Here is a 19,098-nt window from a genome sequence, read left to right on the forward strand (position 1 = left end):
TACCTTCAGAAAAAAACACACACACACCCAAAGGAAACTATTTAGTCACACATCAACAGTAACTGTAAGGTATCATGAAAGTATAATACTGTTACATAAGTTGTACAGTCAGTGGCCTCTTAGCACATAACTAATCTGAGTCACATGTGAGTGCATGCATCATGGGAGTTTTAAGAAACTATATGCATCTCAGAAGTGATTGTGACAAATAAGGGTGTATTTTATTAGTCCTAGGACAACATTCACATGTTCTTCAAACCCCATCCATAACCCCATTGGAGTATTTCCAAATATCCACATATTTTCGACTCTTATAAAATATTGTCGGGTTTTATTAATTATAGCCAATAGGGCTAATTATATAAGCACATAATGTGTGTGTGTGTGTATTTTCCAGGAAAACAAAGATGGGCATAGCTGATCTTGTCATAACAATATCTTTATTTGTGACGCGCGCGCTGTCATTTTAAATGAGGTTTATTAACAATAAGAGATATAGTATACTTAGACTTACCTCTGTTTTTTGACAGTTTATCAGCATCCCTCCACCGCATCATCTCCTCACTTCTAGTCCTAATTATTCTTATCACAACCGGGGTCCGGGGGAATAACGATAGGCCTACTCTGGGTTCGGGACAAAATTCCGAGCTCAGAATCCTCCCTCCAGACAGCACACCCGGTCAAATACGCCCTTGTGAACTCGTGAAGTCGGATATTATATAGCATTGCCATATCATTTTGGCGCTCTTTAATGTCACGTGACAGCTATGTAGACGCCACAGTTCAAACGGCAAGCTGTCGGATAATCTCTTCATCTTTTACTACTAGTTTTGTAGTTAGCTATAGCACGATATGAATAATCATCAGAAGGTATGTTGAAAAGATTAAGTAAAACTTACTGTAATATATATTTTCTCAAGTAATCGCAAAAGTAGTGTTTCAACCGTAGGAAAAGACACCAAAACAATGTCACCTGACCTCATTCAAGTAATTTTATAGCTGTTCGTTAGTTTGCACAACAATAAAACACACACACTCTAAAAACCTTAGCCTAAGAGAAAAACAATTCGTAAAATCATACATTGTTAAATGTATAGGGCCTATACTATATTATAAATTATAATTTTACTTAATATGTTATCTATAGTTTATGTGGTGTGACCATATGTGTGGCCTATATTTGAATAAATATCCTAGTTATGACAAAAAATGAATGACAAAAAAAATCTTGTTTAAAAAACAAACAGAAAATAAATATTCCATTTACAAAAACAAAAAAAAGCAACCAAACAAACAAACTAATATATCGTCAGATATATGTTATCAAATATAATTTATTGTTTTAATAAATATATTATCCACATGGTAATGCAAATCCACAAAGGGGCATCCCTGCTATATTCCCTGCTGAAATACATAACTATATTGTACATAGCAAAGTAGCCTACTATGTTGATCATATTACCTTATTTAAATTTTTGCTGGTTTGCCTAAAAATGATGTGGGAATTATTATCTTAATAATTCTGCAATATTAAGCTTGTACTTTGCATTGGCAATATGCATAGCCTAGTACTGGCTTAATATTCCAATTTGCAATGTTGCTATCCATCTTACCATCTGTCAGATATGCACGCCTCCTAATTGTGTTTCATAATGGATCGTTTAATCTGCTTCCTGTCAGGTATTATGGTAGATGTGGTAGTGCTATTAACATTTATACTATCATTCCTATGATTGTGTAGCTGCACTGGGGACGTTAGAGTTTGAACTGAGGTATGAGAGAGCAACCAGTTCACTCCACTGTACCATCATCAGAGCCAAGGTAACGTCCATCTCACACCTCAGCAGTTCACTACATACTCACACCTATCTGTGACTCACACTGCAAAACCTGTAGGCGATTTACCCTTTAGCAGTTTGTTCTACTTCAACAGGGCTCCATACCTTTGTTTATTTATTTTTATATATATATTCCTGTCCATTAAAACGGCTTGTTTTTTGTTTAGGGTCTGAAACCCATGGATTTTAATGGCCTGTCAGATCCGTATGTCAAACTTCATCTTCTACCAGGAGCCTGCAAGGTGAGATCCTGTTTGGAGAAATTAAACCTTTTATGCATAAAGTTCACTATAAGGGACAGATTTGTAGTCATTTGAACCATTCAGCGCAGGGGTGTAGTTTGCGGGGGGGATGTGGGGGAGGTAACACACCAATAACCAAAACTAGCACCTATTACAACATAAAATGTGCGACCCATTTGATTCTATTGAGAACTTACTACTCAATACGCAATGGAGAAAGTCAAACATAATCTAAAACGACATAAACTATAAAGACTGATGAGAAGAGAAGAAAACATCATGTTGCATCATTATAAATTTGAAAGCTTTTTAATGACCACCCTTAGCAACAGTTATTGTGGTACATTTTTTGTCTTGTAGAATTTATGATAGAAAATCTGTTAAGGGAATAGATTTTTTACTTTATATTTATATTACAACTTTGGCATGTTGTAGCTGTTGTTTCTAAATGTGTAGGCGGCTATTTTCACAACAAATAATATAGATTAAAAAAGATAAAAAAATATCTACATTGGACTAAGCATGGTAATGAGGAGTCATAAATAGTCTTACCTGTGATTATTTTTTCATTGGGGTAAGTACGTGTTAGAATCAAGAGCTTTCGAGTCTGGACGTTCTTGAATTATTGACCGGACAATCGGTGTTCCCCATGTGTAAAAAATGTGTTCTGCTTTAATGATGATTGATATTAGGAAAAACCTTGCCTTTAGATATCGGAAGAGATCACATAGCCGAAATCATTAAGAGCCTGATGAACTGTTACAGAGTGAGAAATAAACAATTTCAATGTAAGAAAGTGTTTTGACTTCCAATGGCACACTTTCAAGTAGAAAATTCTGTAAAACTAATAAGGTTCCTGATGCTTAAATAATATAAAATACATAATATGTCCTATGTAAACAAGTAATATTATGTTGGCTATTACTTTATTGGAGTTACGTTATAAACCATCTATGCATGTGTGGATAAGACACCGCAAAAGACCATTTTGCACAAATAAATAAATAAATAAAATCTAATGAGGGAGCATGCCCTCGGTTCACACTTCAAGCCCCCAACCAAATCTATGCCCTTGAGTCATAGTTGTTATGTATCATCCAAACCACCATGCTCTCCACCATGCCTAAATGACCTAATTATGTATGATTGTACTCTCTAAACACTATGGCCAGAAATAAAAGGACACCCGAACTGCAAACCCATATGTGCTTGTTGAACATTTAATCTCAAAACTGTGGGAAATAATGAAGAGTTGATCTTCTCTAACTGATGCCTCTTTTCTAGAGAGACTTTCTGTTAGATGTTGGAGCAGGTACGCAGGGATTTGTTCCCATTCAGACAAAAGAGCATCAGAGAGGCATTGATGTTGGGTGATGGGGCCTGACTCACAGTCGGCGTTCCAATTCATCCCAGTAGTGTTCAATGGGATTCAGGTTTAGGCTTTGTGCCTGTCACGTTTTTCTACACCATTTCATTATAGATCTTTGCTTTGTGCACAGTATTATCATGCTGGAACAGAAAAGCCCGCTCCTCAGACCGTTCCAAAAATTGTCTTCAGTTGAGTCATTAAGGAGTCTAGCCAAAAAAAATAATTAGAAGGGGAGTCAACATATTTTTTGGCCATATTGTGTTTTATTGATGAAAGTATAATTTCAAAATGATAAAACCTGTGGTGACACATTAACTACCTCTGGAATATCTACTACTTTAATCCAGAAACAACTGCTACTAAAAATGTCTTATAGGATTTAAATTTGGCATCAGTTAGATATTTTTGAAAAAAGTCACTTATTCTCACCAAGGCAGCATTTTTTGATCGAACATACAGTAAAAACTGTAATATTGTTATTACTATATATTGTAATATATACATTTAAAATAACTGTTTTTTATATATAGATTTTAAAATTTAGTTTAATCCTGAGGTGCAAAGCTGAATTTTCAGCATCATTACTCCAGTGTTCAATGTCATCACATGATTCTTCAGAAATCATTCTAATATGCTGATTTGCTCATTTCTTAATATTATCAATGTTTTGCTCAACAGTGCTGCTTAATATTTTTGTGGAACCGTGATGCAATTTTTGCTGGATTCTTTGATTATAGAAAGTTCAAAAGAACAGCATTTATTTAAAATCTTTTATAATATTATAAATGTATTTACTGTCACTTTTGATCAATATATACTGTATATATTCATCAAAGAATTAAGATATTTCAAAGTCTTTACTCTTTTCATGTAATTGTATTTATTTATTATTTGTATAAATAATGTGACAGCAGTTAAAATGTTTTATACCCACAGGCCAATAAACTGAAAACCAAAACTGTACGTAATTCTCTAAATCCTGTTTGGAATGAGACTCTTACTTACCTTGGCATCACGGAGGAGGATATCCACAGGAAGACTCTGAGGTTAGTGAAGACATCTGTGCACCCTTGAATCCGTCTAACTTTATTGGCGACTCCAAGCAGGCTGTAAATCTATTCTGGATATGTCTTAAAAATTCTTCTCTCCGAGAGCAGTGATTTGACAGTAGCCTGCATATCTTGCTTCGACAGTAGGTGTGTAGGTGTTTGACAGCGAGGGCGACTGCTTAACAGACCTTCCTTTCGCTTATGAACCTTCAGGAATGATCTAGTTTCTTGGTACGACTACTGTTGTGCACGTCTTGGAAAATGCGGCATATATTTAGCCTGAATATTTTTGCAGTGCTGAAAGATGCTCTTCCTGACTGCTGTAGCACTCTGGTTTATCCTGTGATTATCCACAGAAAATTGCCTGTGCGCTCATGTTATAAATGAATAGTATCCCCTGGCAATATGAGACTGCTGGTGTTTTCAGACTTGCCCTTTTTTCAGTGGTGGGGTGACAGTAGTCAGAGAAAAGTCATTTAGCCGTTTATCTCCAAGGGAGAGTACAGGAGCAGAGGAGAGTGTCGGTTCCACAAAAACGCTAGCAAATCTTTGAAAAAAAGGGCAGGCGCTTACTTCCGACCAAACTGGCGAAGCCAGAAATATCACCCTAATCCCATTCATAAATATACATTTATGTCTGAGCCATTTCCAGCTCTTGCTGCTCTGCGGGTGGTATTTTTATAGCCTTTTTTATCACTTCCGCCCATACTACATTTACAACTTTAATGTTTACCTTTGCTCTCCTTCCAGTATAATTGAAAAATTCTCTCACTCTCTTTTTTTATGTTGTTGTTGTTGTTGTTTTTCCCAGGTTATCGGTGTGCGATGAGGATAAACTGACTCATAATGAGTTTATTGGAGAGTCTCGTGTGGCCTTACGACGTGTGAAACCAGACCAGACAAAACGTTTCTACACCTGTTTAGAACATCCACCACCTGTAAGACACACATACACACACAGTCAGTTTGAGTCTAAATGTCACGTCATTGTGATCAATGCCTGATCTAAATCTAATATAAGCTTGCTCTAGCTAATTAAAATAACTTTTCTTAACCAGTTATTGTTGAAGATAGATAGAAACTTAATTTTCTAGAATGCATTACCTGTGTTCAATTTCTTTTAATTGAATTCAGTAAATTGCAAATCATGCATTGAACGGAAAACAATTCTACATTTCCAAAAATTAGCTTAACCCTGTTAAAAACACAGAGGAAATGTCTAATTTGAACATTTTATGCTTTGATAATATAATGTGATATGTATTATACAACATGTAAATTAACACATTTTCGTGTTGATTTAATGATCAAGACTGATTCAAGGTGAATACAAGTCATGTTGGAAATATCTCCATCAAGTACCCATACAAAGCCAATCGAAATGCCTTGAGGGATCTTCCACAACACCAACAACAAATACTAATCCACCAACAGGAGGAGATTCCAAAGATTTTACAGTCTTTTTTCCATCCGTTTTGCTTACTTAATTTAAATAGCAATAGATTATATTTATTATAATATATATATTTTATTACATATAATAAGTGAAAATAGCAGCATTTTCTTAGCAATATGCTATTTACACTAAGTGAAAATAACGATAAATTCCATTTACACCATGTAAAAATAGCTGTATTTTCTTTGCAATAAGTGTAAATAGTAATTAGATGCTATTTATACGTATACATGGTGGCAGATACTATTTGCACTTCATTGTTGTTGTACATTAAACGGTATGCAATAATAACAAAGTGTAAATGATTATTTATAAAAAAAATATTAAATGGAAGCCGCCTTATTGGCACATTAAAGCCCTCCCTAGTCCCTACACATACCCCTAACCAATAAACACTTTATTATTAAACACGCGTTAGGCACTTTATTTAGAATATTTTCTTCATTTAAAATAAATGCCTTTCCGATCTGATATGTGATGGGGAAAAGGGAGTAGAACAAGTTCGGCAAAAGGCAGATTCGAACTCTGGTCGGATCCTACACTATTTCTACTGTTGACAATCCTGCATCTTCTGTAATTTTGTCCATATGTCAGTGGGCGGAGTTAGTGTAAATACCCTTTGCCAACAAGGTGGGCTATTTGCACTTAGTATAAATAGACACTCAGAAAAAAGCAATGCATTCGAAGTTGCTTTAGGTTAATTTAGAACTGATGGATGAACTTGCACCTGGACTGGACATGTGTATTAATTAACTTGTCAGTTGTGATTAGACCTTCCTCAGTTACAAATGTCACTATCTTGTTTACTTTAATCAGTGTTAGAAAGTCAGAGCTATTGCGAGATTAGAAAAGAAGCTTGATTTTAACATCTGTTATCAATCCCAAACACTGACTGTTTGAATGTAGCAAATGGAAAATACATACAGACACTTTGCTCTCTTCATCTCGGTCTCCTTTATGTCTGTGTCTTCCAGCTTCCCTCTCCTACAGCCATGGGAGCAGCACTGCGAGGGATTTCCTGTTACCTACGAGAGGTACTCTACCCCAAAACCACCTGTTTTCTCTCCGTCTCTCTCACAGCAAAAAAGAGCATTAATAAAGCACTGACATTTCCGGATGAGAGTTCGCGATGACGTTTTAAATAATGCCTGCTGATTAATGCTCTCACGCTCAAATGTTTTTACATTGGGATCTAAACTCATTTGCATTTCAATAAGAACATTGAGCACATTATGATAAGTGGGACGGAAGAAATTGATTAGCATTTTCATTACCATCCAAAATTGTTCTCAACATGCTAGGCGCCCCACGATGAGAAATACCGGAAAGTAAAAAGGACACAAAGATGATGACTATGGGGTCGGTTAAGGAAAGGGCAGGCATGTGGATGTGCTATCTGACCGTTTCCGTGTTTAAAGCAAATCCCTTCTCTGTCTTTCAACAAGAACGAATGTGGCATCCATAAATTACAGATAAGATTAGCTAAACGGCATTGTGGCCCCAGAGAGATGAGATACAATTGGTTCTATTTAAATTGGTGTTGTAGTAGAGCACTTATGTTGCCAATGCTCAGTGTTGACAATTTCACGACAGAAGCTGCTGAACAGTGAGCCAGAGAGAGAGAGAGAGAAAGAATTCAAATCCATTTCTCTTTTTTTAGATCTTTTAGATCTTATCAGCCTGGCTCATGAATAATAATTAGGTGACAGTATAAGAGTACTGAAAGTGTGTAAATGGACACTAGCCACATTAGGATTACTGTTTACCCATTGTAATTACGCATTCATTCATTTGATTATTGCTAAAAACACTTATTTTATATACATTCCTCGCTCTGTTTCTCATTTCTGTCATTAATAAAAAAATAAAAGATAAATTTGAAAGGACAGAGGCGGAAGAACACTTTGCCGCCCACCTGAAAGCATCAAAGAATTCTGGAGACCAGAATAATAACATTTTCAAAGAAAGGGGAGCGATTATGTGAAAAAGACAGGAGAATGCCACAGACCGCATAGATAGATAGGGAAAATGAAGAAAGCGGGAGCGAGAGGTTACAGGGTTATGAATGGACAGAGGGTGCTGGATGAGTGACAGACCACACACTCACAGGTCTCTGGAGGAAGAGAACAAGAACTGACAGGGGAAAACTGCTGAACTGCTTAGAGGGATCACAGAGACAGTGATGGCCAAATGAAATGATGGGACAGTTCACTCAAAAAATAAATAATTTTATAGCAAATTAAATAATTTACTCACCCTCATGCCGTTCCAAATCTGACTTTCTTCTGTAGAGAACAAAAGGAGATGTTAGGCAATATTTTAATGCAAATGCAACAACTTTGTTTAGGGAACAGACTGAAACTTAAGTCATTATTCCTGGAAAACTTCAGCATGACAGGCCCTGCTGCCCCTGTGGGAAAAAAAGTAAATTTTAGCATACTTTTAAAAAGAGTACTTATTACAGAAATAATCATATTTAAGTAACCCTGTGGTGAAAATCCAGCTTTTAAAGTTGTTTATATGTCTATGTGGTGATTATAATATGCTTTAAGATAAACCATGTGCAAATTCATAAGTCAACACCATTGCTGAGTATATTTTCTCTTTAAAACTGCAGTGAACCAAAGACAGTCTCAAAAACGTGGTTTGAAATCGCTGGCGTTCCTGAGGTCACAAACTACAGTACCTTGTAACCAATCACATCAAGGAGTGGATCTCTGAGCTGGTGTGAGTGGAGGCGGGGCTAATTTGCATATTCATAGAACCGTGTATACTAAATGAAGCAAGGGTGTAGAGTTTTTTGTAGATTATTTTAAGGCATGAAGAATTATTTTTCAAGATACAATTTTTAAATATGTAATTTTGGTGATCAAAGAAGATTTTTAAGGGATAAAATTATTGATACTTGAAGCTGCATAACAAGATACCCACATCAATAACAATCACACAGTTGTGTCCTTTGCACTACAGTTTAACAGCTTTGTAGCCAAAGGAACAAAATAATTTTTATAGTGGTTATCTAAACCTTGGGATAAAAAACTTAGACCAGATGGAAGTGGTTCGAATTCTGGATAAAGCATATGAGAAGGGTCCAGAGTCATTTTCCTTTCCTGTTTAAAAGTTTGTTAAAAATAGACTGAAGATGGGGATAAACCCCTAGACCAACCACCTTCATTGCTGTACGCACCACATGGTTCAACTGAGATCTAGAAGTAACTGTCAAATTACTGAACCAGGCCGCTATACCATACAGTAAGATGGATTCAATACAAGTATGATAAAACAACAACATGACCCCCTGAGCAACTCCAAAAAGTCTAAGCCTCCATAAAAGGTACATTTTTTGTTTCACCTTTTGACACAGGTTATCCGCATGCACCACCCATGAAAGTTTATTATTAATAAGGAAACCTAAGTATTTGTACATAGCAACTTGTCTAATGGGTTCATTGTTAATCACGATAGGTGAGTGGTTGCCTACTGTTGTGGCAAAAATTCATCAAACAAACATCACTGCGTAAGAGACACTCAAGAGTCAAATTATAAAAAGAGAAGTATTTATTCTTGCAAGAATAGGAGCAGTCTAATACACAGTTGTTACCCTGTGCAGAAGAGTGACACACCCTCGGACAGACTCAACTAGCTTTTATCTTAGTTTCAAGGCCTTCTTCCCCCCAGAGCCTTCCTCCCAGTAGTTTTCCATCCAGTAGTTTTCCATAGACAAGGAAGCCATAACACTAGTTTAGATTCGTCACTTGGCCCACTAAGCCCCCCTGCCCCAAATGCCCTTCTGACATCTAGGTCAGAGGTCCTTGTTCGTCTGTTCTCTGGAGTGTCTCCCCCTTCTGCCTCCCCAGGTACATAAACAGAATCTTCTCTCACTACAAGTGAGAGACACACATGTGACATTCTTTGAATCATCTATATTTTACTAAAGATCAATGAATATCATAAAATTGCCACCACACTACTAACTTGGGATCAAAAATAATGTCCTTTGTTTTTCTAACGTTAATTACAAGACTGTGTTTTTTACTCCATGTAACAAATTTAGCAATCTCTGTAGTATAATGTTGAATGACCTTATCCTTATACAGAAGACCAAGAATGGCAGTATCATCTGAGAATTTTACGACAATATACCCAGGATGGTGTCCTATATTCATTGGTGTACAGTGTAAATAAGAGTGGTGGACATACACACCCCTGGGGGACACCAAATCAGAAAGAGGCTGCTTGACTCTAACTTGAGTCCTACCAGTAAGAAATGCATGGAACCATTTAATGGTGTTTAATAGCCGATAGTCGTTATACTCTTGAGGGTCTTTTTGGAACTGGTATAATAATGGATTGTTTCCCAGATATCTGGAATAATATGTAAATCAATGGACCTCTTAAAAATGCCCAAAATGTCTAAAAAATTACTAAATGCAATTGGCTAAACTTTAGAGTGCTTTTTTGACACACTTAAATAGGACTTAAGTTCATAATTACATCTATTGTATTTGAAATATGGTTAAATATGGCTATATATAAATATATGTTCTACCAAATGTACTGACAAGAATGTATAGTAAATTTAAATATCCTTTAATGTCATGTAATTAATGTCATGTGTGTCATGTATTTAAATATATTTGTAATTCCACTTTGTAATGATGAAGTTGCAATTTATTTGTAAGTTTGTACATTTATATTAACTTCAAATGAGATATCGAATAACACACTACAGTTCAAATTATAATCAAGAACTTTACATGCACTTTAGTATATTAGTCAACACATCAAAAGTGAACTTCTTTAAAGTTCGACAAAAGATTATTCGAACATAATGATTTAAAATGTGCTTTAAAATAAAACTTGTAATATTACATTATTACAAAGTGTACTTTTTAAAAGTGTTCTTAATTTTGTTTAGAAACTTAGCCATTAAAGTGTACTCTCTTTAAGTACACTTAAGTGGCCTTTCATTTCATTCATTATTTTCACTACAAGGGCACATTCAATACAATTAAGCATACTTTTTCTCAAGGGTAGTCACCATTCAATTTCGTTGTATTGAAAAGAACAGCTTGGACATTCTGCTAAACTTTTCCTTTTGTGTTATATATATATATAAAATCGTTCAGCTCGGAAAGCCATGGATGGAGAGTCTGATGACAGTTGATGACAAAATAATTTTTTGCCCAGTCAGGCAACGATTCCTTTCAAAAAAAGGAGAGTTGAATACAACGGAGAGTTGAAAATGTTATAAAAAGAAAAAAGGTGGAGGAAGAGAACAAGTTCCAGTCACGAAGGTAGAATCACAAAGTCACAGAGAGAGTTTATGGCGCAACAGTCACAATGTTTATTTAAAGCTCTTGTTTTGGTGTCATGACTGGCACACATACAGATTCTGGTGGAGGCTGATGACTGGTGCCATGCCATCTGCTGCTAATCAGGCAAATCTGAATATGAAAGCTGTGCGAGTGCGCGTATGTGTGTGTGCGCGTGTGCCCAGCCTCATTGCACACCTGTTTACCTGCTGGATACACCCCCTCATTATCATTAGTGAGTCTGCATGATGGAGGTCATTAGTTTGAAACCTCATGGAGCACAGCAGCCAAAAACCCAAGCAATTCATGCTATAACATTTAAACCACGCTAAATTAATTTATCCCATTCCGAAATGCCACTGGCATTTTAATTAGTTGAAGAAACTTGCACTGTCAGAGGAAAGCCACCGCTATGCCACCATCTGCTTCTTTGCAACTAATTTGCCTCAAAGATTTTCTAGCAAAAACATCTAATCTTATTATATGACGTTTGCATTTTATTGTATAGTGAGCTAATTGATTATACTGAAGCATTGTTATCATATTATATGGTATGAATCCAAATACTGGAAACAAAATCAATTCTTCCACCCCGAAGTATGCATTTTTATCCTAACATTGCATATTTATGTTCGCCCTAATGTACAGATACATGAGTGTGAAACCGCAACAATTCCAACTAACCGCAACGTCTAAGTGGCAGTTCTCCGTGTTGTTGACCTCATGAGGCAGGGAATTATATGTGCAGCTCTTTTGACTGTCTCTTGAGCATTTGGCAGCTGGGTCGCTCTCCTCGCTGTTTGCATTATGAGTTGTCTGTTTATAACGCAGAGGTCGCCCCTCATTCTGCCCACTATCTGTATGTGTCTCCTCACTGTTAAATTAATGAAGGTCTGGCAAAGCAACTTTCACTCACTCCAGCTCTGTCTAGCGCGCGTACACACATACATACACACACACACACACACACACACACACACACACACACACACACACACACACACACACACACACACACACACACACTCTCTCTCTCTATCTGTATCTATCCCCTCACAATTACATTAATGAAACATCAGACTTGCCAGAAAACAGGTTTGGCATGGCATGCTTCTCACTAATGGGCATACACACCCGCAAACCTTGCACAAACACACACACACACAAACAATGTGGCAAACAGGGCTGCTGTAAGGGGTATTTCAAAGTGCAAGGTAAAGAACTAGAAATAACAAGGCTCTTTTTAGAAAAACAAACAGAGGGAGCGAGACACTGTGATGATTACCCTATTGATCCTGTTCTTTTGCTGGTTACTGTGGGTGGGGCTGGGAGAGAGACAAAGAGAGAGAGACACAGACAGCTTAAAACAAAGCAAGTCAGGAATAGAGTATGAAAGACAGATATAAAGCTTACGGCTCTCTTTGTGAATTTTCATATGCAAAGATATTACACTTTCCTCATAAATGCATGGGAAATGATTTCCACTGTTATGTCACACTGAAAACGTTGAATGTGATATCCTTTTAGCTTAAATATATATTGGTCATTCCTGTTATGAGGTACGTTTTATCTCCGTAATTTTTTATAAAATTAATATTCCTAAGTATATTTAAAAAAAAAAGGGGAATTATTACAAAACTGTACACCACACTAACAGAAACTCAAATAAATTGTATTAATTATGCCTTGATTACTTACATAACAGCAAGATTAAGGACAGCATGGAAACTGACAGATTGGACATGTACAAATAAATAAGGATTAATTATTGCTCAGTGAGGGATAGAGAGTTACATTGTTGCTAATTTCACTATTTGTATTATATCATGCTGGTTTCTTTCATTTTATCAGAAAAGATGGCAAATCAACTATTACCACAAAACAGAATTAATCAAATCATTATTAGTCCTTACTTGTGTTTGTGCTGTTGTTTTTCCAGCTAAAGTAATGTCACATCCTGGAGGATGATGTTATTAAGGATCTGGCATTTATGTAAGGTATAATTTATAAGACTAATAGGAAAGAAAAATTGAGCATACAAGAAAATCCAACATGTTTCTTAAAGTTATTTTAATAAGGGAATGAAAAAATTAGAAAACACTTGTAATATTTCTTGAATATTAAATTCCAATTAAAAAAGCAGCATCTGTTCAAATCAAAGTGAAATTATATAAAATTTACCTGTGTGTAAAATTTAGAAAAGATAAAAAGGAACCAATATCATTTACATCTTTAAAAATTGTTTTATACTTTGATATTTAGACATGCAGACATGAAACTTTACTTTATAACTGAAATGACACGCATGTGCTCTTATGTGTTTCCTCTATATCTCTGCATCAGTCTAAACTTTGATGTTCCCCATTACAATCATTTATAGCTTCTGACCCAGATAACTAAAAAAAAATTAATGGTTTTAACCCATACAGAAGGTTTATTGAATATTTCATGTAAATATTGTTGCTCTTGTGGTGGAAGTGTTACATATTCAGTCACACTTGAGCATTCTCTGCATGCATTATTAATGTGCATTCAAATAAGCTTATCTCAAGCCTTACTAATGTGTGTGTGTGCGTGTGTGTGTGCGCAAGTGTTGCACCAAATCAGACAATTATGTCTCATTAAGTCTCCATATCTCAAAATCCTGAAGAAGCTGTGCTTAGATCTTCCCGCTTCCCCCTTTGCAAGCCATTGAAGCTGAGCTGAGCCTAAACAGACCAGAAAGAGAGAGTGATAAATGACTGTCTGCATGTGGTAGAGGATGAATCATACAAGTCATCATAGAGCATTTACAGAAGACTACACCATTTTAAATGGTTATTTTCCATTTTAAGACAGAATAAACATCTTGTATTAGAATCAATATTAGTATTTTATTTATGGAAATCATTTTAATTGAATTTTCCAAAACAACAGATTGCTATGGTTTAAAAATGAGCCTAGTGCATAGATGTCACATTACACTAACATCCTGACATGCCATAACCAGCTGTTTATAATTATTCTACATGATGAACATTCTCAGATTTTACCCAGAGGGAGTCCTTGTCATTGGTTCTCGGTTGTATGCCTTGTATCAAGTCTCCTACTCCGTCACTTTTAATATAGATGATTTATTACAATGCTTGCAAGATAGAGCTGTATTGATATTCCTGGTTAGGATTTGTGCTAAACCTCTAATGCACTGGTACTACCTTCAGGAAATGCTTACTGTAGTTCCTTCAATCAAAAACTTATACGTTAAGAAATTTAAGTACACAACCCCAGGGAGTCAGCTATTTTTATGGCTGTCCCAATGTCAAAATTGTTCCATGGCATCAAAATGCACCAAAATACAAAATTCCTACAAAATGAATTATTCGAAAAACTATACCAGATAGCCGTATATGGTATAGACCATATACTAATCCTGCTGTAAAGTACACAGTTAAATAGCTTCCTTTAACATTTGAAACCATGTATGTTGTTGCAGAAAACTGAATCATGTTGCTAGTGCGAATTTACATTCATGAGGTACTGATTCACAAGTCACAATTTCACTCGTGTGCTTATTGAGACAGCTCAAGATTAAAGTTTGAAAATCTTCCATTGTCTTACACATTCATAGAATGGTAAGAATGTAGAAATGTAACCGATGAAGCGATGGTGTCATCATAATATTTGCATACTGAACTGTGATTAGTCTTCTCTCTTACATTTATTTGCATACAGAATTTTGATTGCGTCTTCTTTTCATACATAGCTGCCTGACTGGGCTGATTCTCGAGTATTCGACTGCAAACAAGATGTGATCCGGCATTTCATATGTGGATCATTTAAGCCTTAAACCTAAGCCCACCGAAAATTGAGAACATTATTTTTTTGCTGCCTTGCAGCCACTGGTATTTTCTTCAGGAAATTCCTAATCTAGTTCAATTTTAGGATCTAACATACATTTGTTCTTTTTTCTTTTCTTTTTTTGCAGTGGGAGAATGAACAAATGGCCAGTTTGGAAGAGAGGGGCCGAATGTTGCTCTCACTGCAGTTCGTTACCCCGCCTGCAGAGGGCGAAGGAGAGGGCCGACGAGGGGGATTGTGTGTCGGAGTGCTGCGCTGTGCCCATCTGGCCGCCATGGACGTCAACGGCTTCTCAGATCCCTATGTGAAAATGTGAGATTCTGCAAAAAAACCACTGAGAAAGCACAGACATTAAGCGAAAACACACTTGCTTTGGATCTCGATGCCTCATGAGAAACACAGAAAAGAAGAAAAAGGGCAAAGGAAAATGAACACCAGTTTGGAAGGAAGGTGACATAAACAGTTCTCAGAGGTGGATAGCGATTAGGAGAAACTGTAAAAAATAGAGAGAGTAAAAGAGACAGATAGTATAATAAGGCTAAAAAAAATCTCTACGTCTTTCCTCTGATGTGTCTTTGCATCTCACGCTCTCATTTGTGCCCCCCTCTAATCTCTCATTATTTTTCTCACATCATGTATTAAAATAAACGCTCCCAAACAGTTCTTCCTCCCCAGGCAAAATGGCATAAGAACAGACAGGTCCCCCACCCACGCTCACGTCCCTTGCAGTCACTCTCTCTCTCTCTCTCTCTCTCTCTCTCTCTCTTCTCCATTCCTTTCACAAACACACACATACTCATTCTCTCTTTTCCTCAGGATAAAAGCCATATTCTAACTATGTGTCGTGGGGAAGAGTCAACAGCAGTACATAAAGCAAATCATTTTATGGAAGCCAGTGGGATGTCACAGCAAAAGCCGAAAAGCAAACAGCTTGGCACGAATGTGTCCGGAGTCCATTCCGTATTTGCGCGACAGCAGTGCCGTTTGTTTTAATCTCCTGCTCTCCCACTGTCCTGCTCTTCCTACAGCCCTCACTTTGTTCCTCTATGTGCCTTTCTCTTTCCAGATACCTGAAGCCAGATGTGAAGAAGAAATCCAAACACAAAACGGCAGTGATTAAAAAGACACTTAACCCAGAATTCAACGAGGTATGGGTGTATTTGATAAACTGGCAGGGAGTGTGTCTAGTGTTTTGAGTGTTAATGAGATGTCCGGTCCAATAATTATTTGCTCTGCGTCTTTGCTCACTTCATATTCCCAGAAGACCTCCGCCTAAACGCACTGTTGTTTTTCATGCTGTACGTTTCATTTCCGTCATGTCCCTGTTTCTCTTTTTTTACCTCTCCTCCTTCCCGTCTGTCTCACGCTCTCTCTGTCATGTGGGCGGTTGGCGGTCGCCAGTAAGGCTAAGTGTTTTGTTTCCATTCACTCAGAAGTAATACACACCCAGATTGGCCGTATAATTACTCCTTGGCTCAGACTCCTGCTCGCTCCAATCTCACTCACCTCTATCTGCTTAAAAGCAGGTCTGCCCTCTGCTCCACGGGAGCCCTCTCAACAAAACCATAATATCACATCATATTAAAACGGTTCATGAGGGTGATGAAAATTCCTGGGAGGAATAACAGCGCTCCTCAATGTATTATATTTAGATCCAATTTCCTTTTTATAAACTGTTTGAACGTGTGTCTGCCTCTGGCTCGGGAGAGAGGAATGGATAGATGTCAGAAGAGAAAGGTCCAGTGGTTTGATCCCAGCATGATTTAACTCGTACGTATACCCTGGATACGTTGCGATAAAGGAGCCTCCATTTAGAATGTACCGTTGCATAAATGTTTTTTTTTTTTTCTTCCTTTATTCCGGCACACGCCAAGCTTCAGTCAGTGGGTGTGATATCCCAGACAGGAACATCTGTTTGGTTGAACTACCAAATGTCATTTGTTTCTAGAAATCTATTTTTGAAGGGTGTTTAATATTTTTGTTCATTCCTCAGGTTTCTTCTGAGCTGTCAGGATGATGCATATGAGATCATGCAGTGTTTAAAAAATGTCCTTTAAATATGAATTAGGGGGAAATTAAAAGTGACAATGAATAAATAACATTGTGGCCAAGCCAAAAGACTGATAAAATGAGAAACAGAGGCATTGCCTATTAAACTATTCTGATAATGCAATGAAATGATTGAACTACTGAAATAATCCACATCATATTTTACCTGCAGGAGTTTTTCTATGAGATCCCTCTATCTGACCTGGTTCATAAGACACTGGAGGTCACAGTATGGGACTATGACCTGGGAAGATCTAATGATTTCATAGGTAAGACCATGCAATTATGATTAAAAACAGTTTGTTTGGTTTGCAACCAACTTTTTTCTGTGTAAGCATTCGACAGACGTGTTTGAGCATTGCAGTATTGCAGAGAGCCGTGTAATAGACATTATTGTTGAATGTTGATAGTGAATAAATGTTACTAATCATGCTTAAATAAATTTTAGGTTTGATACTAATAATAATAATCTTCACTGACATACACCTAGAAATGAATTTGATTGCCCTGCTAAATGAAATGTATAATCCTTATATAAGTGCTGTTGAAGAATAAGACATTGGGTCTGTTTATAATAGTATACTATCATGCTATCAATTCCGATGAAGCGTACTCTGCAACTGAGCGGGACTAACGCTAAAACACACATATAGTATGTATATGTGCACAGCATGCTAATTTTCTGTATGAACAGAATACACAGATGACCCACTGCAGTTGCTAAATTATGCTGTATAAAACAGAGCACACTGTGTGAAATACTATATCTTATAATGCAATATACTAGATTTGAAATTCTATTTCCAGTGTAATGAATTCACTACTTGATAGGACTGCCAAGACAAAAAAAAAATTGGTAGGGAAGAAACAATGTTAAAACTAATAAGCTGATATTTATTTTCATGCTATGGCTGAAGAATGTTACGCTAAATGAAAAAAGATACGTTTTATACTATTATAAATTAATTTAATTAAATCACACAATCTACATAATCTTAATTTTGAGATTGAATTAATCTTTTTAAATTATTTTTATTTTGAAAGATGACAGCAAAGGTAACCTAAATTTTAACAAATTGCACGTAAAATTATCCAAAAATTTGGCCTAAAAGATCAGAAAAAGAAGCAAAAAAAGTCATATTTTTAAGATGATTACTGAATACACTAGCAGATTTAAACATACAAAACTGTTTGAAATGCATCATGTATAATGTTGTTTTACATTCTATTTTTAAATAGTAGGCAGTTCTGAGCATACACTGTAAAAAAAATAAAAATAAAAGAAAGTGTTCATGCTTACTCAATTTTAAGTTTAGTCAACTCAAATATCCAATCTGTCAATTAGCACAACTTAACATTTCAGGTTGACTAAACTTACAATTTTAAGGCAGCCTGAACACTTATTTTTTACGTTTTTTGTTGTTGTTGTTGTTGTTTTAGTGTATTCTATGCAGTAGTCAGTTAGCAGTACATTAGTATACCATTCTGAACATAGTCATCATCCTTGATATTAAGACATGTACTTACACAACAAAAACTATATTCTTGAATGGTAGGTGGCGTGTGCCTGAGCTGTCACGTCCAAGGAGATGCTCTTCGCCACTGGATGGACTGCTTGAGGAACAAGGGTCAGAGGGTGGAGCGCTGGCATATTCTGGCCAATGAGCTTCCTCAGACCACCTGCCATGATTGAGGAAGAATCCTGTCAGGAACAAGGAAATCAGTCATGATAGGTTATCGGATTTGATTGATTTGAGGTGGACATGGAGATAATTATATGAGCTAACTAGGGACCAAGATGTTGGAAGTAAATTACACACTTTGTGCTGTTTAAAAGGAGGGTGGAGGATGGGCCACCATCGTCTTCTGACTTAATGTCACTCAAAGCAAGTCTTTCACCCACTTCTCTCTCTCTCTTTCTCGCTCATTGCTGCACGTTT

At 36.5% G+C, this 19,098-nt stretch overlaps 1 protein-coding gene across 2 annotated transcripts in view; it reads left to right on the top strand.

The window, feature by feature from the left end:
• Positions 1 to 18,851, top strand: part of doc2a (double C2-like domains, alpha) — a gene marked incomplete at its 3' end in the record, with an annotated part of 36,603 nt that extends 17,752 nt beyond the window's left edge. For both annotated transcript variants that reach the window (XM_079635656.1, XM_079635657.1), the window contains exons 3-11: positions 1,745 to 1,824; positions 2,009 to 2,083; positions 4,389 to 4,498; positions 5,313 to 5,439; positions 6,932 to 6,991; positions 15,237 to 15,421; positions 16,176 to 16,257; positions 17,331 to 17,427; positions 18,715 to 18,851. In XM_079635656.1, coding sequence (XP_079491782.1) covers positions 1,745 to 1,824; positions 2,009 to 2,083; positions 4,389 to 4,498; positions 5,313 to 5,439; positions 6,932 to 6,991; positions 15,237 to 15,421; positions 16,176 to 16,257; positions 17,331 to 17,427; positions 18,715 to 18,851 — 953 coding nt within the window. The remainder of the gene's footprint in view (positions 1 to 1,744; positions 1,825 to 2,008; positions 2,084 to 4,388; positions 4,499 to 5,312; positions 5,440 to 6,931; positions 6,992 to 15,236; positions 15,422 to 16,175; positions 16,258 to 17,330; positions 17,428 to 18,714) is intronic.
• Positions 18,852 to 19,098: the final 247 nt, after the last annotated feature.

Source organism: Phoxinus phoxinus (assembly GCF_949152265.1).
Source record: "Phoxinus phoxinus genome assembly, chromosome: 1".
Classification (NCBI taxonomy): Eukaryota; Metazoa; Chordata; class Actinopteri; order Cypriniformes; family Leuciscidae; genus Phoxinus; species Phoxinus phoxinus.